Source organism: Arachis hypogaea, chromosome 9 (assembly GCF_003086295.3).
Source record: "Arachis hypogaea cultivar Tifrunner chromosome 9, arahy.Tifrunner.gnm2.J5K5, whole genome shotgun sequence".
Taxonomy (NCBI): domain Eukaryota; kingdom Viridiplantae; phylum Streptophyta; class Magnoliopsida; order Fabales; family Fabaceae; genus Arachis; species Arachis hypogaea.
Window position 1 is genome coordinate 8863763 of NC_092044.1, and position 21666 is coordinate 8885428.

The 21666-nt window shown below is 30.1% G+C and overlaps 1 protein-coding gene across 1 annotated transcript; it reads right to left on the bottom strand.

The window, feature by feature from the left end:
• Nucleotides 1-259: 259 nt before the first annotated feature.
• Nucleotides 260-5732, bottom strand: LOC112710277 (non-specific phospholipase C3). Its single transcript, XM_025762435.3, has 4 exons — nucleotides 4998-5732; nucleotides 1689-2098; nucleotides 895-1065; nucleotides 260-796 (listed from the first exon to the last, which is right to left on the bottom strand). Exons 1-4 carry the CDS (start codon nucleotides 5660-5662, stop codon nucleotides 459-461), a joined length of 1584 nt encoding a protein of 527 aa, XP_025618220.1. The 5' UTR covers nucleotides 5663-5732; the 3' UTR covers nucleotides 260-458.
• Nucleotides 5733-21666: the final 15934 nt, after the last annotated feature.

Below are 21666 nucleotides of genomic sequence, written 5' to 3' on the forward strand. Positions count from 1 at the left end.
CAGGGTATGATTAACTTTAGCATTTCAGACACTTGCAGCTTTAGTTAGATACATGGTTCTTTTGTTTCTGTATGCAACTATCCTATATATTTTGTTGAAAAATAAAGGACCAGCCATAGTTTGTTTCGCTTCTCTTTTGTAGCCATTTTCAGGAAGTAAAGAAAGGAATTTCCTGTCTCTGTATTTTTGCCTAAGGTACCATGGTAAAACTATATGCTAGATGTGGTTATTGTAAAACAAAATATATATATAGGGTAAGTAGTAACTACAAAATGAAAATGAATTTTATTATTAAATTGAGAATCTTAATTATGTTCAACGGACAGGAATACATACAACAAATTTATTATTCAACACATTGGGCTGCCAAAGCCAATTTTATTGTTGTACACATAAATAACTGCATGAATGGGATCCGAGTAGAAATAATATTACATGTTTAAGATGTTAATTTTGAACTATCGATCACAAACTATACAACTCAACAACTTGTGAAAAAAATTCTTGGAATTTGGTGTTGATTTATTCTTATCAGCACAATCAACAATTTGAGATCCATCCACTCCACTTTGCTTTGCTTTGTTGCACTCATCCAAGAAGGTACTGAATGCATCCTCAATGTATTTAACTGCATCTGAAACAGTCATATTCTCAACTAACTTGTTGGGGTATATGCTCTTTTTGTGGTCTCCATTTAGAGTTGCTGCCATTTGTACTAATTCTACCTGAAGATCGCTTAGCTTGGCTTGTTCTTGAGCTCCAATGTCTCTCAATTTCACAGGTTCTGGCAATGTCTCTGCAAAATTCAAAATAGAAACAATTTCTGGTAAGGAAATAACTGATATTTTCAGCATTAAGGAAATATTTAAGACAATTTAGATACAGATAATTAACCTGGACAATCTGTTCGTGGGGTTGTTAGAGTTAAGAGACCCTCAAATGTTCCAGCCCATGCATCACGCTTTGTGAGGAACTCAGGCAGATTGAATATTTTCTTTACAGTGGCTGGTATTGATGAATGCTCGTATTGTGATGTTGGGAATGGTCCTGAAGGTTTGTGCAGCACTGCAATATGCAATATTATACACAACATTAATTTTGTTTTTTTTTTTTTTAGGAGAAAGCTCAATATAATAAAGTGGAGTTTATTACAAAGCAATTTTGTTAGATATATACCAAAATCAGTCACTAGTATAAAATACATATTAAAAATAAGTTAAACAATACATATATTTATAATTTTATATATAAATACATAGTGGCTAATTTTGGTATATACATAATATTTTTTATTACAAAATAATCAATAATAAAAAGAAAGCCGTACTCTAAAAGCCATTACACCTCTCTTAAACACTTATATCCTCTACTAGTCTTCCCACAAAGGATACGTGGATAACTTCTCAGACAACTATTTTTAAATGCCGAAAAATCTTTTTTATTTTTACACAATCAGATATTCCATACGATAACATAAAAGATGATAGTCTACTTTTTTTGAGTGTATTTTTTTATTAAGCACGTTGTATTATACCAAAACATTATATCCAAATGATTTAGAATTGGTCACCAAAAAAAATGATTTAGAATTGGATTATTTCGACTGTTAAACTAGAAGATGAATTTTAGCGTAAATTATAAGAAGATACTTTTGCGTGATGAAATGCATGCAGGTTAACGATTATTACCTTTGCCAGGCTCAATCCATGGAGAGATAATGATGGCAGGAACCCTAACACCAAGCCTATCAAACTTGAACTTAAATGGATCAGGACCAACAATGTCGTCAGGGCTAGGAACTCCTTCAACAGGAGTTGGAACATGATCATAGAAACCTCCATGTTCATCGTATATGATCACAAACAGAATCTCATTCCACTGAGGGCTACTCCTCAGTGCTTCGTACACTTCCTTAACGAATTTCTGCCCCTCTCCCACATCATGGGATGGATGATCATCATTCCCTGGAATGGATAACAGATCGAAGAATCTTTGCTCAATCACTACGTAGTTTGGTAGCTTCCCTTCTTCGCAGTGCTTCTTGAATGATAAGTCAAATGGGTGAAAGTTATCTATGTACTTCAGTTTCCTAAGATTCCTGGAAGCCAAGATACACCAATAAAAAATATTCAAATTTCGAAATTTATTTACTCATATAAAGCCTATATCCTTAAACGCTCCTTACTGAATTTGTTTTACTAATTTATATAAATAACTCAAATTTAAATTTTATAATTTAGATCATAAAATTTAAAATTTAAAATTTAGGGTTAGTTTATAATTTAGAATTTATTGTTTAAAATTTATAATTTATAATTTATAATTTAAACTTTAAAGTTTAAGGAGCGATATACTTTTTCTTTTCTCCGGAGCATAACATAAAAAAAAGGCCTAATTCATCAAATATATATTTTTAAATTAGGAATGCGACTTAAACTCACGATTATTAGATGAATATAGAAATATTATGTTATTTGAGTTATATCCTTGTTAGACTAATCCATCAAATACTTGCGAAGAAAAATTTCTGATATTGTATTTTATATATTATCCTCAAAAGACAAAACATTGTTGACTCACGTTTAAGTATTACGTAATATTAATTAATATTGTTTAGAATGAGACAAATTCAAAATTGAACGAAAACATGAAATAAAAGCATAAACGCAGTAAGAGGCGAAATCTAGTATATAAATAATTAAACGTGAGTATATAGTATATACAGATATCGTGAAAGAAATAGTATATAAATAATTACCTATTTTTTAACCTACAAATAACATTTTTTTAAAAAATAAAATCTATTATCTATATTTTATTGTCTCATACACTAAATAGACATAGACTCGCCATTACATTCAGCATAAAAATGTTTCAATAATCCCTGTACGTACATTTTATTATAGAAGACACTTTTTAGGGATTGGACCTTTTTAATTTTTTTCATTTGAGAAAATAAAACATAATCTTTTATTATTAATTTTATAAATAAAACAAAAAAATATGAAAAAAACATTAAAAAATTAGAGACCAGTGATGAATTTAAAAAATTTTCGAAGTGAGGACAAAATAATATAAAAAATTATAATAAAAAATATTAACATTAAATATTTAGATATTTAAATTTTAAAATACACTAGTTAGTCAAATTTTTAATAAATAAATGTAATTAATACATCTAAAAATATATTAATTTAAAATATGTTTTCGCTTCAATGTTTTGGTAATATTATATAAGTAGTACATTTATTATCAAATATTTAATATCCGTGAAATTATATTTTTATTTATTTTTTTCTATGATACAAAAAAAATAATAACTCAATAGCTAAAATTTATAAAAAATATAATTCGAATGAACTAATTTATAATTTTTATTTTTTTTATTTTGGTGTCTGAATTTTTACTAAAATTATGTGAAAAAGGGACAAAAAACTTATGAAAAAAAATAAAAATTTAAATTAAACCATCATAATTTTCTTTATATATAAGTATAGATAAAATAATATTTTTTTTCTATTAAGCAAAGATTCAAATAATTTTTCGATATTTAATTTTAAAGTTGACATTTTATAATATTATGATAAAAATATTTTTGACAAAAATAATATTAAATGTATAAATAAAATTAAATTAAACAAAATAATAAAAAATAAATAAATGATATGTATTATAAAAAATATTAAATACTAATAATTTTATTTATATTTAAAAAGTTAAGCTTGACTTTAGGTAATTAAATAATTAGGTTATCATTAGTTATTATTATTATTTGTTTTAAATTTATATAATACAATAACTTTTATTATTGTATTAATATCTAATAATATAAATATTTTTTACACATTATTTTTGTTTGAAGTATGGGGACAAATAAATTATTACAATCCAACAATTATCTATACATATATTTATTATTAATTTTTTTAAAAGTTTAACAGAAGTAATTATTTCACACTAAAATAAGTAGATTCGTTATTGTTAGAGATCATATTTTATTCTTTTAATTAAAAAATATTAAAAAAATTTATTTTATTTTAATATTAACATGTATTCTTTTATTTATTAACTAAAATTAATAATCATCCAATTTCCTATAGTGTTGATAGTATTTTTAGAAGGGAGCCACTCAGATAAAGACGTCTAAAACATCTTTTTTTAAAGATGTTTTCAATTAATTAAAATTTAACACATATAATCGATTAAGTCGTGTTATTTTTGTCAAAATTAGGTTAGACAAATTAATTTAACCAAAAAATTAGTGAATCAAATCTTGAACCGGTCTAAATTAATATTATTTTTTATAAAAAATGACTACAATACTCTTATTATAGAAAATAACTAAAATACTTCTATTAATTTTGAAAACTCTAAATCCTAACCTTATAATGGCAGAGAAGTAAAGGATTAGAATTTAGGATTCTCAAAATTAATATATATAATAAGAGTATTTTAGTCATTTTTTATAATAAGGGTATTGTAGTTATTTTCTATAAAAAAAATAATATTAATTTAGACTAATTCAAGATTTGATTCACTATTTTTTCGATCAAAATAATTTGTCTAGCCTAATTTTGACAAAAATAATATAATTTAATCGATTATATATGTTAAATTTTAATTACTAAAAAATATCTTTAAAAAAATACGTTTTAGACGTCTTTATCTGAATAACTCCCTCCTTAGAAAGTAAATTAAACTACCAAAAAACACTTTTTAATTATTTAATTTCGGATAAAACTATCATAAAGAGAGAAATAACATAATAAATATTTTAAAAGGTGAAAAAATATTCTTATATGAATAAAAATAAAACAAAATCCATATATAATTATCTTTACATAAAATTAATAATTTAATTAAAACTTATCAAATTTTTTAACCATTTTTACTTAAATGAGATATGTGATGGAAAAGGCGTTCCTCCACCAGAACGAATAATGCATCTTTGAAGGGAGGAAAAAGAAAAAGGTCCTTTCTAACGTTGATGAACTAACCTGTAGAAAAGTGTTGCTGGCGGCAACTGATAATAAATCCCAAAACTGAATCCATTCTCATCCAACGAATCAAATATCGTCTTCTGCGGCAGCCCTCCAACCAGCTTCCCAGTGTCGTTACTCGTCAACCCATGCGACGTCGCAGAGTGCACGTACAGCCTGTTCGGTTGCGTCGACGCGGGAACCGGCGCAAACCAACGGTCACATACTGCAAACTCCTTAACTAACTCTGCGTACACTGGAACCCGCTCTGCTCTAAACCCATTCATAACTGTCTCCGTCATCGGCGGCAGATTCTTGTCCTTTGCCGCCTCTTGCCGCCCTGCGTTCTGGACGAACCCCTGCATTGTCGGCGGCAAGTTTTTTGCCGCCGACGACTCGCTCCAGGGCTCCCCGAAGATTTGCTCGTAGATGTCTTGGATGGAGTGGCCTGGGTCCGGGTCCACGTAGACGGACCGGTCTCCGAATTGAATTCGGTTTGAGTTTGGATCGGTGGTGGAAACCGGATTCGATTCGGAACCGGTTACGCCGTCGATCTCCGGGTTTAGAGACTTCATCCATCCTAGCATATGGTCGAAGGAGCGGTTTTCTTGGACCAAAACGACGACCGTTTTGATTTTGGAATGGCTTTCATTGCTGCCTGAGCTGCTTGAAGTTGAAGCCATGTTAGTTAGTTGGCGTGTTTTCTTGTTTCCTTTTCATGGTTGGTTGGTTGCTTCTTTATATATTGGCTTGACAATGCTAAATTCAATAGCCGCATTATATTTTTACACTGATTTTAGGTTCGCGTATTTTGTAATTTATAATAATTAATTAGTTATTATTAATATTTTTAATGATAAAAAATTATATTTAATATTCTGAAATTATAATTTTTTTAATAATTAAATTTTAATTAAATTTTAATGAAAATACTTGCATATGAAACTTTTTCATATTTTTATTCTCATTTTTTCAAAAGCGTCAATATATTATAGCACTACTTTGGTACTCATCAACATCATATCATCATAATTGAAAATTTTAATAAAAAATAACTAATTATTCTATGATTTGTTTTAAATTGAAATATGACTTGATTCAATTTGAAAAATGAATATTATTATTTGTATTCTTATTTTGATACAATTATATTAGATGTATATTAAAATTAATCATTATAATTAGTAGTTATTAATATAAAATATATATATTAAAATATAAAATATATATTAAAAATAAATTATATTACACATATATTTATTTATAAATATATACATGATAGCTGATTAATGTGCACATAAATTTTTTTATTAATGTCATTCTTTTTCCTTTTAAATTTACAAAAATATACGATATAAAAAAATCATATTTAAAATGGCATTAAAATTAAAATAGGCGGCCAAACGATTTTTAAACCTAGTCTACCTATAGCTTGTTATATGCTGCTTCTTGTACGTTATTGTTACCATCATTATCATTATTATCATTGTTGTTATTATTTTTTTTTATATATTCAAAAAATTAGAATACAAAAATTTTTATTTATAACACAAAACAGCACAATAGAACCCCATGCCAGAAACATGAGCACTATATACAAAATAAAAATTTTAATGTGCGACACATAAATTTTTGTATATAGTATAAAAAATTTGAAGGAATCACATGTTTAAAATACTAAAATTTAACTAAATTTGAAAATTATTTGATTATTGAAAATGATTTTTATTTAAAAATGATTGAAAAATATTTAAAGAATGTTTGAATAAGACTTAAAAAGAGTAGTAGAATTCAAATTTTAGAGGAGATGTTATCGAAATTTTTATAAAAATTAAAAAATTTCGTTTGAAGTAATTATTTAAAAAGACTTGTTTTTAAAGATTATATGTTTTAAGTTTGATTTATTTAAAAAAATAAATTATGTTTTGAATTGAGATTATTGGTGAATGGAATAAGAGAACCAGTCAATGAAAAATGATAAAGATTAATTTTAAAGTATGATTTTTGAATAATTTTAAAAATGAAATATAAATTGATGATGAAAATAAATTAAAAATAAATGAAACTTGTAAAATTGAGACAAATTATTAACCTTTTATACGTAAAATGTGAACGAGCATTTTAACCTTCCAGATTTTTTCATGGGCAATCTTAGTGCATAATAACATAAAAGTGATGATTCAACATGTTCATCTTCCTTTTTCCTTGTAATTTATTAATATATTAAAACATCAAAATGACCTATTAACATAGAAAATGTGTATTTAGATATGTTAATTTATGACTTTACAAAAATTATTAAAATATCTTAGTGGAAATAGAAAAATATTATTAAAGGAATAACATAACCATTTTGATAATTTTAAAATCTCAAAAGAGAACTAGTCAATGGATTTTTTTAATTTTTTTATCAACTCTTAAGCAACTAATTAAAGAGAATATCTAAGAATTGAACTCAACTTCAAATCATGAAGAGACAACTTTATTAAAAAGATATAACTCATCATGCTCTCGAGAATTTTCATTTTATGGATGCTTTCAACAATAAGTAGTCACTTTCACTTGACATAAGGAATATATATATATATATATATATATATATATATATATATATATATATATATATATATATATATATATATATATATGAAAAATATTAGACATATTTTGAATTTATTGTTTTTTAATTATTATTTAATTATTAACTTAATTTTTTAATTTAATAATTTAATAATATATTTTATTTCATATTTTTTAATATTAATAATTAAAAATAATAACCACTCAAATAAAAACGCTGAAAACATCTTTTTATAAAGATTTTTTTAATAATCAAAATTTAACACATATAATCGATTAAACTGTCTTATTTTTGTCAAAATTAGGTTAGACAAATTGATTTGACCGAAAAATAATGAATCAAATCTTGAAATGGTCTAAATTAATATTATTTTTTATAGAAAATGACAATAATATCCTATTATAAAAAATGACTAAAATACTTCTATTATATATATTAATTTTGAAAATCTTAAATTTTAGTCTTTTATTTTTCTATCATAAGATTAGGATTTAAAATTTTTAAAATATATATAATAAGAGTATTTTAATCATTCTCTATAATAAGGGTATTGTAATAATTTTTTATAAGAAAATAATATTAATTTAGACCAATTCAAGATTTGATTTACCTTTTTTTGGTTAAAACAATTTGTTTAGTTTAATTTTGACAAAAATAACATAATTTAATTGATTATATATGTTAAATTTTAATTACTAAAAAACATCTTTAAAAAAAGACATTTTAAATAATAAAAAAAAATAAAAAGAAAGCGCTTTTACTACATACAAATACAAAGAAATTTCGAAATTTTTCTATTTCTTTGAAATCACTTAAAATCACTTAATCGTTTAATAGCTATTGTGCCTCAACCTCTCTTAGACTACAAAAAAGCAAAAAAAGAAGATTTAGTTACTATTAAAAAAAAAACTTTCTATAGTTTTTCCCATGGATCCTTTATCCAATACTCAAAAAAAATTAGACTTTTGATCCAATTTTAAAAGTTTATGTTTCATAATATTAGAATTCAATTTGTCAATTGAAAATTGATTCTTCTTAGATATAAATTACGATAATTTAGATTATTCTTTGAATTTTATATATATAGACCCAGTCTCCAGTTCGACAAAAGGTCTAATTATGTGTAATAATAACATTGTAGTAGCAACAGGTATAGTTTAATGATAAAAGTGCGATTCGTTCTACGGACCTTTTAAAAATTAAGGCATCCCGCCCTCCTTTGATTCATATATATATATATATAAAGCAACTTAGGGAAATAGATTAGAGTAGAGATAAGGAAATGGATTGGGAAACAAATGAGAAAAGAAAAACACCGTGCAAGTGTGGGCAATGCTGCAATGGGTTTGTTACTTCAAACAGAATAATTAAATTTGTTTGGATCTTATCAAATTAAACTTTCTTTTGCTTTTTCGTTTAGGATTTAGATATGGATATGAAGATGCCAGTTGGAACTTGGAAGGACAAGTGGTGGACATGTGATTTAACAACTGTCATGATTCATAAGTATAATCTTCAAATAAGGTTTTTATGTTAAATAATATTAAAAAGAAATTAAAAAATAATTTTTAAAAAAAAATTCTAACACATAAAGTGGAGTAAACAACCTACAATAACCATAAATTAATTATATAATTTCTATATTATCTTCACCCTAACCATCAACATCATGAATTAAGAACCATATCAATTCTTAGCAGAACAGAATAATCTAACTACATAATAAGCCACGTCTATTGTCTTGTTTTGAAAGATGACATTATTTTTACGCGATTATATATTTTATATAATTGAGAAAAATTTGATTAGCCAATACTTACGTAATTCTTTTGTCAACTGCATTGTTCTCGAACTCTCAAAGTGATATTTTAAGGTGTTTGGAATAATCCATTCGCGTCTAAATTCCTTAATCCATGCGCACCACATCTACTAGTAATACTCACAAGTAACAAAAAGGTGTTGCACAGTTTCAACCTCCTTCTTATATAAGACACATAGATTATCATCTCTTTAAATGATCCCAAACTTACTTAATCGCTCATTTGTATTTATTCGGCCTATTAAGATAAATCAGGTGAACAATTCTATTTTAGATGAGATCAGTCTTTTCTAAATTTCTTTTATAAATTTGTAGTTTAAAATCTCATCTGCTATAATTTGTTCCTGCAAAATCTAAATAAAAGAATTAATAAAATAAATATTTTTTTTATCAAATTTTTATACCATTATATCTTGTATATCTGTTATTAATTTAACAGATTGTAAATATTAGAATGCAAAATTTGAAATACTTTAATGGATAGGGATAAAAGTAAAACTTTGCCTTTTTTTATCAAATATATTAACAATACTTTTGTTATCGTTCTAATTATTAACAATACTTTCTATCTTCGTAATAAAAATTTTCTCATATCATTATTATGGAAAGCAAAGTAATGAGAATCAAGGATAATATGAAAAATTAAAATTACATAGAAAGATAATAACAATACCACTTTGCTTAAATTAAATAACTATGTTATATAGACAAAAAAAACTTAGCTATCAATTTGCTTTTATATAAAAATACATAATTGATTTTTGTAAAACAATTGATTATTCAGCTATAAAAATTTAATTTTTATTTAGAGATTGATTATTTTATTAAAAAATATATATAATAATTATATATATATATAATGATTTATTAATCTTTAGTATTCATTGAAATTTTCCGTTAACTAAATATCAGTCATCCCCCTAACCCATTAAGCACTTTTCTTGTGTAGTAAAAAAAATATTATTTATATATTAAAATTATTTATTAATATATTTGTGTATAAATATATATATAATTTAATTTATTTTTAATATAAATTTATATTTTAATATATATTTTGTACCAACTAATTTTAATAATTAATTTTAATGTATTGGTAGCATAATCGAATATAATATCCATTGCTCAACAATTTTCAAATTCTGATAAATAATATTGAAAGATACGGGTCAACGAACTAAAATTTCTCAATTCTTCTATACGTGTGTGTGCTTAACAAAAGTTGTAGAGCGTGAATTTTTTTGGAAGCAAGAATTAGCGAGAGAAATTTGATTTTTTAAAAAAATTAAAATAAAAATTTATTTATAAAATTAATAGTTAAAAATTATTAAATATTAAGTTAATTAGATATATATTTAATCGTTTTTAATTATTGATTTTGTTTATATAATGACAATTCTATGTAAATTTTTATAAAAGAAATAATTATTAAATCATTATGTATTTATATATTTACTTGTATTGTTTCGTTGTATACATGTCATGTTTTTTTTAGCTTTATTTGGTATATGTTATAAAAAAAAAAACCCACTAATAGTTGAGATTGTTCCTCGTAAAATAAATATTTTTCTTATACAAGTCATTTTTTGATATAAGTCTATACAAGTCTTTTTAATTTAATTCACCTCATGCGCCATTAATCTAACCAAATTTTCAATCAACGCATGAATATATAACTGCCTTTTTCGAAAGGATTTTGTTTTCTTTTTCGAATTTCGTCAGCGTTTTCGATCATCCATATCTGTGTTCTCTGTGTTTTTTTTCCTTTGTTTATGTGTGTTCTCTTTCTTCGTTTTTCTTGATTTTCTTTGTTCTCTACGTTTGTTTTTGAAATCAAACTTTAAAATCAGTTTTGAAAATAATGAATGATTCAAGTTCAGATTGTCAATTGAACCAGAGCAAAGTGGATTATTGTTTTGAATCCAATGAAATGGCTGAGGTGTGGTGTAAGACCCAAAACCTTTGAAAAGTCTTATTATGATCAAGTCTCAAATCATATGGTTATTTGTAGCCTTAATTTCAGAAATTATTTTATTAAAGATAATTAAGGCAAGTTTTGATTTATTGGATTTGAGATGAGTTATGATTATTATCAAATTTTATAATTATTGGATTATTTTCTATATTTGAATTATAAAGTTGGCAGTTATGAAATAATAAGGATTTTAAATGATTTGAATTAAATAATTAATATTTTAAATATTAGTACTGCTATTTTGGAAAATAGAGAAATTAAGTATATTATTTCTAATTATTTGATTTGGGTATTTTATTGAAAATAATTTGTAAAAATTGATGAGCAAATTGTATTTTTCCATATACTATTAGTGTTGGATTTACATTGGGTTTCAATTACTATATTATTTCCAATTTTATGTGAAATTACTATATTATCCCTACTTTTATTTGAAATTACCTAAACTACCCCTAACTTGACAAAAACCCTAAGTTTCAAAATGAAACCCTAGCTCCCTCAAACCCAAGCAGCTGCAGCTGCTGCCCCTCTCTACCCTAAACACAAACACTCAGCCATATGAAGAAGGAAGGAAACAGAATTTGAGAGAGAAGAGGCAGAGGAGGGGGGATCGGAAACACGACCCACACCCACGAAACATTGTTGGCCGAACGGAGGAGAGGGGAGGTGAGGAAGCACGGCGTCGGCGGGCATCACTGTTGCCGCGCCGCCGTGTTGCTTCAGGGAGGGCGAGTGAGCGAGAAAACAGACACGAGAGGCAGATGGTCGCGTCGCCACAGTCGTTCAGGAGAAGCGCCGGAGAAGAAGCTACTGCGTGGCCCAGAACCGCGTTCAACTCGCCGCTGTTCAGGCTCCAGTTGTCGTCACCCTTGTGCAGGCGCCGTTGCGAGGTGGCCTTGCATCCGCCGCCGTCTTCGCGGGGCTTATGTGTGGCCGCGGTCGCTCCTTGCCGTGGAGTCCGTGTCGTCGTCTTTCAGCCATCGCTGGAGCAGAGACACGCGAGGGAGGTGGACGCCGCCAGAAGCGCCGCGCCGCTGCCGCTGCCTGTGCCCTCGTCATCGTCGCCGACATTCTTGAGCGCCGCCATCAAAAATGGTTCAGGTCGCCATTAATGAAGCCAGCCGGGGCTGTTCCAAGGCTTTGCTGCTCATCCCGATCCTACTCTGTTTTGGTTAATGCTGCTGCTATTGTTCTGGCCACCGGAAAATCCTCGCTGCCATCGGAAAACAGCCGCTGAGTCTTCCATGTTGGTAAGCTCTAACCCTGCTTTAGCTTCTCTATCCGTTAATTTCTCCATGTGCCATGAGAGATGTTGCTAAGGCTGGTTGTGCTAGGAGTTTATCGCGAGTTACCGTCGTTCTGGTCACCGGTTGTGGCGTTGGTGTTGCCGGAACTGCCACTGGTGCAGCCGCTTCTTGGTTCCCTCGAGTACGGTAAGCGTTTCGATTTGAAAGCCCTTTAGTTACTGTTCTGTTATCATACGCTGAGGTTGTGGCGTTAATTGCTGAGATTGAGTTTGGTTGTTGTATGTTGCGATTAGAGTTGTTGAGACTGTTGCGAAAGTGGCTTGGAGCTGAGGTTTTGGTTGCCGTCAGTTTGGTTTGAGACGGAAAGGACTGGATGAGGCATTTGGGTTATGGAATTGCGTTTTGAGGTAGGGGCTCTTTCCGAAAACTATAGTTTATTATTGGAATTATTACATATAGATACTGATGTGAGATAATGTATTTGGTGATTGTATAAGCCTTATGTGATGTTGATTATCCTGGATGAATGTAATTATATGTTGAACGGATTATTATTTGGTTTTGATGAATGGATTGTTGTGTGGTTTTGTGAAACGAGATGCTTTTGAAGTTGATTCTTTTAAAGCTTTGAAATCGGGTTTAATCCGTTGTGAATTGATTTGAGTTTAATTGATTTTCTGGATAAGAAAGTAGAACGCACTTTTGAATGCAGCCTGGTTTACTTTAATTGACTTGGTTTTGGACAAATGAATTGTTACTGAACCGTTTCTTTAAAGCTTTGGAAATGAGTTAAATCGGTTGATATTGAGTTGATTTTGAAATGGTATCCTTGAGATACGCCACTGAGGCGATTGTTGGATTTAGCCTGCTTTGAATCGATTTCTGTTTTTTGTTGTTGAAAAGGAATGAGGAATGGTTTAGTTGGGACCCGAACCGGGTGGCAAAAGTCCAAGTTTTAGGGGAGGTGCTGCCAAAATTTCTATAAAATCTTAGTCTTGTTTGAAAGGTTATTTAAAAAGGGTTGGATTGAGAAATTGTATTATTTGATTTATTAAGAGGATATTTATGTTTTCAAGCTTAATTTATTTAATGAACCTTGTACGTTGAGTTCGGCTTATTTAGAACTGAACTATTTTTACCGTTTGAATCACTGAAGGGAAGAATAAAGCTCTAATATTGATTTCAATATAAAAAGGAGTTTTTAGTGATTTTTAAAGGAACCTAGACTTTTGATTGAGTAATCAAGTTTGAGGCATTTTGGAAGAGTTGGAAAAATGGGTTCCAAAAAGAAATCTGAAAGCGGTTTGATTTAAATGAACCGGTTCCGTTTCAAATGAGTTGATTTTTGGACCGGGTTGGAACTTGTGATTTTGTATGGATCGGTTTCATAATAAATTCAGTTTTATTTACTTGAACCGAGAATCCATGATTTTAAGAGTTTCAATGAATTTTTAAGGAATTGATATAAGTCGACCTTCCCTAAAGACTTGGGACTCTGCCGAAAAACTTTTGTTATAAAATCCCATTGTTGGATGGGTGATTTTGAATACTTTGAAATAAATCCTTAACTTGCCATGGTTTTGGAAGTTTTGGAAAGAGAATGCCGAGAGTGGCTTTGTTTTAAAAATGGAACTCACTTTGAGTAAATTTGGCTTATGAGCCTGAGATGATTTGAGAAATGAGATCTTTAAAGCCAAGGCTGAAAAGAGTTGAAATTTGATTTCAAAGCGAAATGACTTGAGAAAAGTGATTTATGGCTTAAATGCCAGCTTTATGAATTTGATGATGTTGAATGGTGGAAGTGCTGTTTTGTTATGGGCCGGAATGGCTATGCATGATTATGAATATTGATTGGTTCTGGATTGAACCGTGAGCCGGAATGGCTGTGTATGATATTGACTTATGGCTGATTGCCGAATGAGTTATGGGCCGTATGGCTGACTATGAATTATGAATTTAAGCCGAATGGCTGAGATGGATGTTGATCCATGGCTGGACTGAATGAATCTATGCTTGAGATACCTGGGTAGTAGCAAGGGTTGTGGTTCGTCCCACTTGCTCCAGGTCAGAGACTGTGACGCCTGGGTAGTAGCGGTAGTAGTGGTGAATCCACTCGCTCCAGGTTGAGCTGTTAAACACCCGCCTAGGTAGTAGCCGCAGTAGTGGTTATTCCACTGGCTCTAGGTTGAGCGGGTAGTAGCAAGGGGGTTGTAGCTCAAACTTACTTGCTCCGCGATGGGTGTTTCTGTCCATGGTTAGCTACCAGGACGTGTCGGGTTGGCTATATAACCGACAGATGATATCATCAGCCACTAGGGACAGGCATGCATCATATGCATCTATGTGACATTGTTTGGGTGTGCATATTGTACTTGGTTTGCCTATGTGATTACTTGTGATTACCTGCTACTTGTTCTACTTGCTATAACTGTTTGTTTGTGCTTGAACTTCCTATCTATGTTTGCAACTGGGACTCTGTTGGTTTGTGGTGATTGGTTGCTGGATTGGATTGTTTGGGCCTAGGCCCGTGGATGGAATGAGATGAACCGATGGTTGATTTCGGTTGTGTTTCTGGTTTGGAATAAAATATAAAAGGCTACTTTGGTTCAGTATAGATAAACCATTTTGAAAGGCTTTTGAGTTTTTGAGAATTGAATGGTTCCTCTTTCAGAAAAGATTTCCGACTTTACTTTTATTGTAAACTGTTGTTTTTGAAAAGAGGCATAAGACGGTTATTAATCACTGGTGTGGTTATCTTCACGTATCCTATTACAGTAATTCCCAAAAAACCCTCTACTGAGAACCCTTTCGAGGATGATGTTCTCACCTCCCTACATTTTTCCCCTTTCAGGATGTGGGCGCAGAAGTCAGGAAGAGTTTATTTAATTGTTTTTGAGATGTTCTGCATTGCTTTAGATTATTATATATTGTACCCTCGCCTTTATCTTGAGATATTTTGTAAGAGGGATAGGAATTGTATTGGTTAATGCTTGTAATATTATTTTTTTTTATATATATATATGTATATATATGGATGTACTGTTGATGAGTTTTGTAAGTGGTATGGTATCTATGGATGTACTTTGTCGAAGGAAAGTATTTTGAGATGCGGCTTTGCAGTAAAAAGATTTAAACAGGCTCATATTTTAGTATTAAATAGTATAAGTGTCGTCGTAATGTCCGAGCTATCAGAGTTGCGCAGCCTAAAGCGTGAGCTTTGGTAGTTAGGGTGTTACATGTGGTTTAATTCTAGTTAATATTTTCGTTAGTAGTTAATGATTTTGTAGCTGAATAATGTTGTGAAAATTGCTGTTCATTGTTGATGGTTTGAATTAAATGTAATGTAAGAGTTCTGATGAATCTGTTGTATTTCTTGTTTTGGTGTATATCAGAACTATTTTGGTATATTGTGGGATCTTTTCGGTGTATTTACAGGTTTTGACTTTTCAATTGCACGAGGGTGAATTGTATTATTGTTTTGAATCGAATCAAGTAGTGAGGTGTGGTTTGAATCTAGATAATGTAGTTTCTTTGTAGTTTATGATTCTATAGTTGAATCGTTTTAGTTTCTGTTTGATGATGAGTTCTGAATCTGATTTTATTATTTTTTATGATGAGTTTCAGTGTATGCTGGCTTTTAATATGGTGTATAGTGGACTATTTTCGGTATATTTTGTAGTTTCTATGCGATGTTGATGAGTAGTTTGTTCCAAAGGTTGGGATGACTTTTAACATGCTTGAAGATGATGCAAAATTCTACAAAGATTATTCGAAAGTTGCAGATTTTTCTACAAGAATTCAGAGCACAAATAAGAAGGAAAATGAAATTAAGAACCAATTGATTACATGTAGCAGAGAGGGGGAATGGAAATCGAACATATATCCAACTGAGAAGACAAACCCCTCAACTAGATTAAATTGTCCTACAAAATTTATATACACATATTGAAGGACGTTGGTGTTTGGATCATTTCAAAAGTTGTGTTGCATCATTCACACTCCTGTTGTGAAAATCAAGTAGAGATGGTTAAACAACACATAGAACTAAGCATGTCCGTACGATGTACAATAGCGAATAACAAGGAAGCCAAAATCAGACCAAGCAAAATAAACCAATCATTTGTCGCAGCAGTCGGGGGTCATCGTGAGTTAAGTTTTTTTGAAAAGATGTTAAAAATTACATCAAGAGAGAAGTGCGAAATGTTTCAGAACTAGAGGATGCAAAAGAATTTGGAAAATACTTATTAAGAATGAAAGAGAAGAACAAAATTTAAATTTTGAGCTTGAACTTGAGGTTGATCAGTCGATTAAGATTGCTTTTTGGGCAGATGCAAGAAGCAGGGCTGCTTGTGAGTATTTTGGAGATGTTATTTCATTTGATACCACTTACAATACAAATAGGTAATATGTTGTTCTGGTTTATGTGTATTTGGTACTATTTTCAGTGTCAAGAGATATTATTTCGGTGTATTAACTATTTTGTTTCTATATCATCGTATTTAGGTATAATCTGATTTTTAGTTTTTTTGTCAGGGTGAATCACCACCATCAGTCAACACTTTTGGGATGTTCTTTGATGAAAAACGAAGATATTCAATCATTCAAATGGTTATTTAAATGTTGGCTTCGTTGCATGGGAGAAAATGCTCCGAAAGGCATTCTTACTGATTAATGTGCATCAATGCAAAGGACTATTGAGGCTTGTATGCCCACAACAATTCACCGGTGGTATATTTGGCACATCATGAAGAAGATTCCAAATAAATTAAATGGCTACAAGCGACACGAAGAAATCAAACACGAGATAAGTCATGTTGTTTGGAACTCTCTTACAAAAGAATCATTTGATAGGAATTGGAATGATTTTTTTATGAAGTATATGGTCTTAGGGACAACAAGTAACTTTCACGTAATGTTATTTTTTATTAGGATTAAGTGATATTGTTAATTTCAGTATGTGTTTTGCCTGTGCAGTAGAGGTGTAAATTGCATATTTTTCGGTGTATGTTAGTTCTTTAGGTGTTTTTGCAGAGCTTTTCGAAAGTCATCATTTATGAATTCTAGTTTATCTCGATCAACAATTCTAGGTCAGGATTAGAAGCACACAAAGGAGCGAGAGCATACATGCTTTTTTTAACAAGTGCATTACGTGGAACAGCTCACTTATCCAATTCGTTAAACAGTACGATAATTGCCTAGGTAGTAGAGAGTAGAGAGAGAGAGAGAGAGAGAGAATCGGATGCTGCAGATTTTCATACCGTCATACCATGTGCAACAAAATCTTCAATAGAAGCTCAATCTCAACATGTGTATACTTATGAAAAGTTTAGGAAAGTCCAAGCACAATTTAGAGAAAAGATGAATTGCATCACAAGATCAACACACTCCGCTCTAGGCTATACGATATATGAAGTTATAGAACAGGTTTCAAACCCAACATTCAACAAGTTTGCGGTTACATACGATAGGGTATCAGCTGAAGTTAAATACCAGTGCTTATTATTCGAGTCAAGAGGGATATTGTGCCATCACTCTCTAAGCACGTTAAGCTTTGAGCGAGTAAATAAAGTATCACTGAGATATATATATTGGAACGATGGAGTAAGAACGTAAAGAGGAGGCACACACGTATCAAGAGCAGCCACGGTGAGCCTCTGTTGGAGCCAACAAGTAAGAGATTTGACGATTTGGTGTTTCGATCATAAAATATCTGTGAATTTGCATCAGAATCTAAGGAGCTGACTGCGATTCTGCACGGCACTTACGATAATGTGATGGTTGAGATGCAAGAATACAAAGCCAAAGGTAAGAAAAAATGTTTGTTATCTCACAAAGATGCTTTCTTGGAAGATATTAACGATCTTTAAAACCCTCCATGCGTGAGAACAAGAGGACGTCCCAAAAATAGACTAGGTTCCAAGACAAAAAAAACATCGCAAATGCTACAAAGAAAAAGAAAACGAAAACTCTAAGCGAGGTAAAAGTGATGTTCTTTAAACAGGGGATAATTGAGTTTATTTTTATTAATAGTTTTGCTAATATATGATTTTATTTTTTACAATTGAACCTTTTTTATGATGGTTCAGTGGTGCAATCAAATTCCAGCCAATATCATGGACATGTTATCAATTATCAGTTTAGAGATTCAGTAGCATATGATAGTTTTTCTAGTGTAGCGTGACTCTATTTCGGTGTACCAATGAACATTTTTTAGTGTATTCTGCATGCTCTTTCTTTATGTTTTCATTGTTTTTTTTTTATATTTTGAGATGTTTTTGTTTGTTTGAAAATTAGTATTTTGAACAATCTGAAGAGATTTATTTGTTTTGAATACAGCACAGACAAATTCATAAAAGTTTATTTTTGCAAAGAAAATTTATAGAAAGTGTGTGTTCAAACAGACAATTTAGTACACAATGTTTAACAGTCAACAACATTCAAACTATTCACTATTGATATCTTCTGAACGGAATTCACAATAAAGACTCAATAATGCTGCAGAAGGCTTGGACAATCTGATGGCTTCACTTTCTTGAATGACTCTATCTCTGAGTCGATTCATTTCATCAAATAGAATCAGCGAAGCATATTCAACTCTGGAATGATTGACTTCTGCCTACAATTTAAAGAAATTTCTTTTATTAAAATCTGTTAATTTAGTAAAGTAATATAGAGTTATCTACTTTTAAAGAAAGTTACATGTGTCCAATTGTCCCATTCATATTTGCTCTTTTTGATGTTTTGTGGTTCAATTATCTCGAGCCATTTCATCATATAAATGGCACAATCGTAGCTAAAAATAAAAATAATCTAGTAAAATAAAATAGGACAATAAGAAAAAACACAAAATTTCTTAGAGAAAAAGATTTATACCTGCCATGTTGGCTGACAATATTAACATATGGTGCTTAATTTCATCATCCTTTTTCGTCAGAGGTTATCCTCTAGCAAATATCTTCATCCTTCAAATCAGGTAGCCCTAAAAAAATACAAAATACAAAAAAGACTACATTTAAAACCAAACTACACCAAAATGATCCAATAGTACACCTTACTTCGAACAGAGCTATAGCACATTTTTATATTGCTAACAACAGACAGAAACCAAGGAATTTATAGAAAAAAACAGAAGTAACTTACAACAAATTTATTAAGTTGGTTCTTTCTTTCGAAGGAGACCTTTTGTGAAACAGGTCAAGGATATGAAATTTCTTGTTTTTAACATCCGCCATCTATATCCACCAATGATCCGCGTAGCAAACTGGGACAAATATCTGAATTTTGGCCAGAGAGAATAATTTTTTAGTTTAATTGACACCTAATGAAAGAATTGTGTTAGGCTTGTTAGTTTTTGACTGTTTGAACTTGCCCTTATGATTCTCCAAAGCCATATTATGCGAAATTTGTATAACACTAAAAGAAACAGTTATAACACACAATACATTATAAAATACATTGAAATTTAAATTTATACTATACCTTACTACAATATCAAGGAGAAGACAGTATATTTTGTTTTTCAAATTTTTTAATTCTTTTTTTGTTCAAAAGAAGACACATTGCAGAGACAATCTAAAAAAAACAAAAAACCCAAAGTTATTACATATATAGCACAACAACTCATAATAAAATCATTAATGTTATTCTAATATTACCAGGTTTTCAATATATGTATTGGCCTTTAAAGATGCAAAGTGCCCTTTTGTTGTTTCTAGCGGATGTTGATGGTTGAGGATGAATAATATGTCCCACTCATTACTGCTTGTATTGTCATAGGTCTTGAGAGTTGTGGTCCAGAAATAGCATTTTTCCTTAAAGTTTCCTGTTATTTTGCTCCGCCTTACAAGAGTTTGGAACTTGTCATCAAAGCTCACAGGCTGCACCTTTTGGTGTGGAGGACTTTTATTCTCAGCAAAATTTAACGCTACCGCAACCCCAGTATTTACAACCTGCTCCACCAGCTCTTCTAATTCTTCAACCAATATCGGGCTCTCTTGAGTTTTTCCTTCTCAGCTGTCGATTGAGCCTCCTGAGTCAGTGTATCTTCTTCAATCGATTCAGAAAAGCCAAGGCTGAAGGATGGCACAGGAACGTCATGCTTTACAAATGATGTTGTCTTAGCAACCATCATTAATGTAGCAGTGGCTTGAGGGGAGTAGATAACTGAATGGTGACATAAAAAATAGTATAAGAATAGACAGAAAATATTAAAAGAGAGTTATATTGTATATAACTTATTTTAGAAGGATTTGTTGGCTCAAAAGTATTATTCCTTATGCATTAATTGTTTCTTTTTTAAATTCTTCACTGGGAGACTTTGCAGGGGTTAGTTGATTTTGTAGAGGGTTTGGTATTATTGTCTCTGATAGAAGTGTACATATTTAAAGTGGAAGTCTAACGAAGACAAAAATAAAAAATTAATAAAGTTTCTTAAAATAGGATAATAGAAGATTGAAAATAAGTTGGAAAACTCACATGTCGAGTGGTTTGGATTGTGAATGGGTCTCTTTTTGAAGAACATCATTTTTTTCTTGAGCTGATTCATTGAATGATTCTTCTTATTCTCCCAATCTGAAATACACTGAAATCATCTCAGAATACACCTCAAGCATTGAATAGAAACACAATCTCTGTTTTAGGAGAACTTATATAGTTGCAAAACATAGTAACACAAGAATTAAGAAAATGGCAATAGAAACAGAAATTACATGTTATCACTTGGCTTATTTACACTGCTCTAATCAGTTTGTGTTTGAAAGACAAGATCATTTTCAATTGCCAAGTTTACATTCGGCATTCTAAGGACAAAATATACATTATTCAGTAAAACTAGGGAAATTAATTACATAAGAATTCAAGAAATTTTATCAAATAAAGGATCTTACGTTTGGAAAAAATCATAGTGAACTTCTGTGGAAGAGCCCACTTTCTGGTATATCTGTGCTTTTTTCTTGCATCATGGAAAAGCAAACAATCATTAGCCAACAAAGACACAGTAAAATTGTCAAAATACATCGAAAAGTAACATACCTTTCTACAGACTTATCACTTGTTTTCTTCTTTTT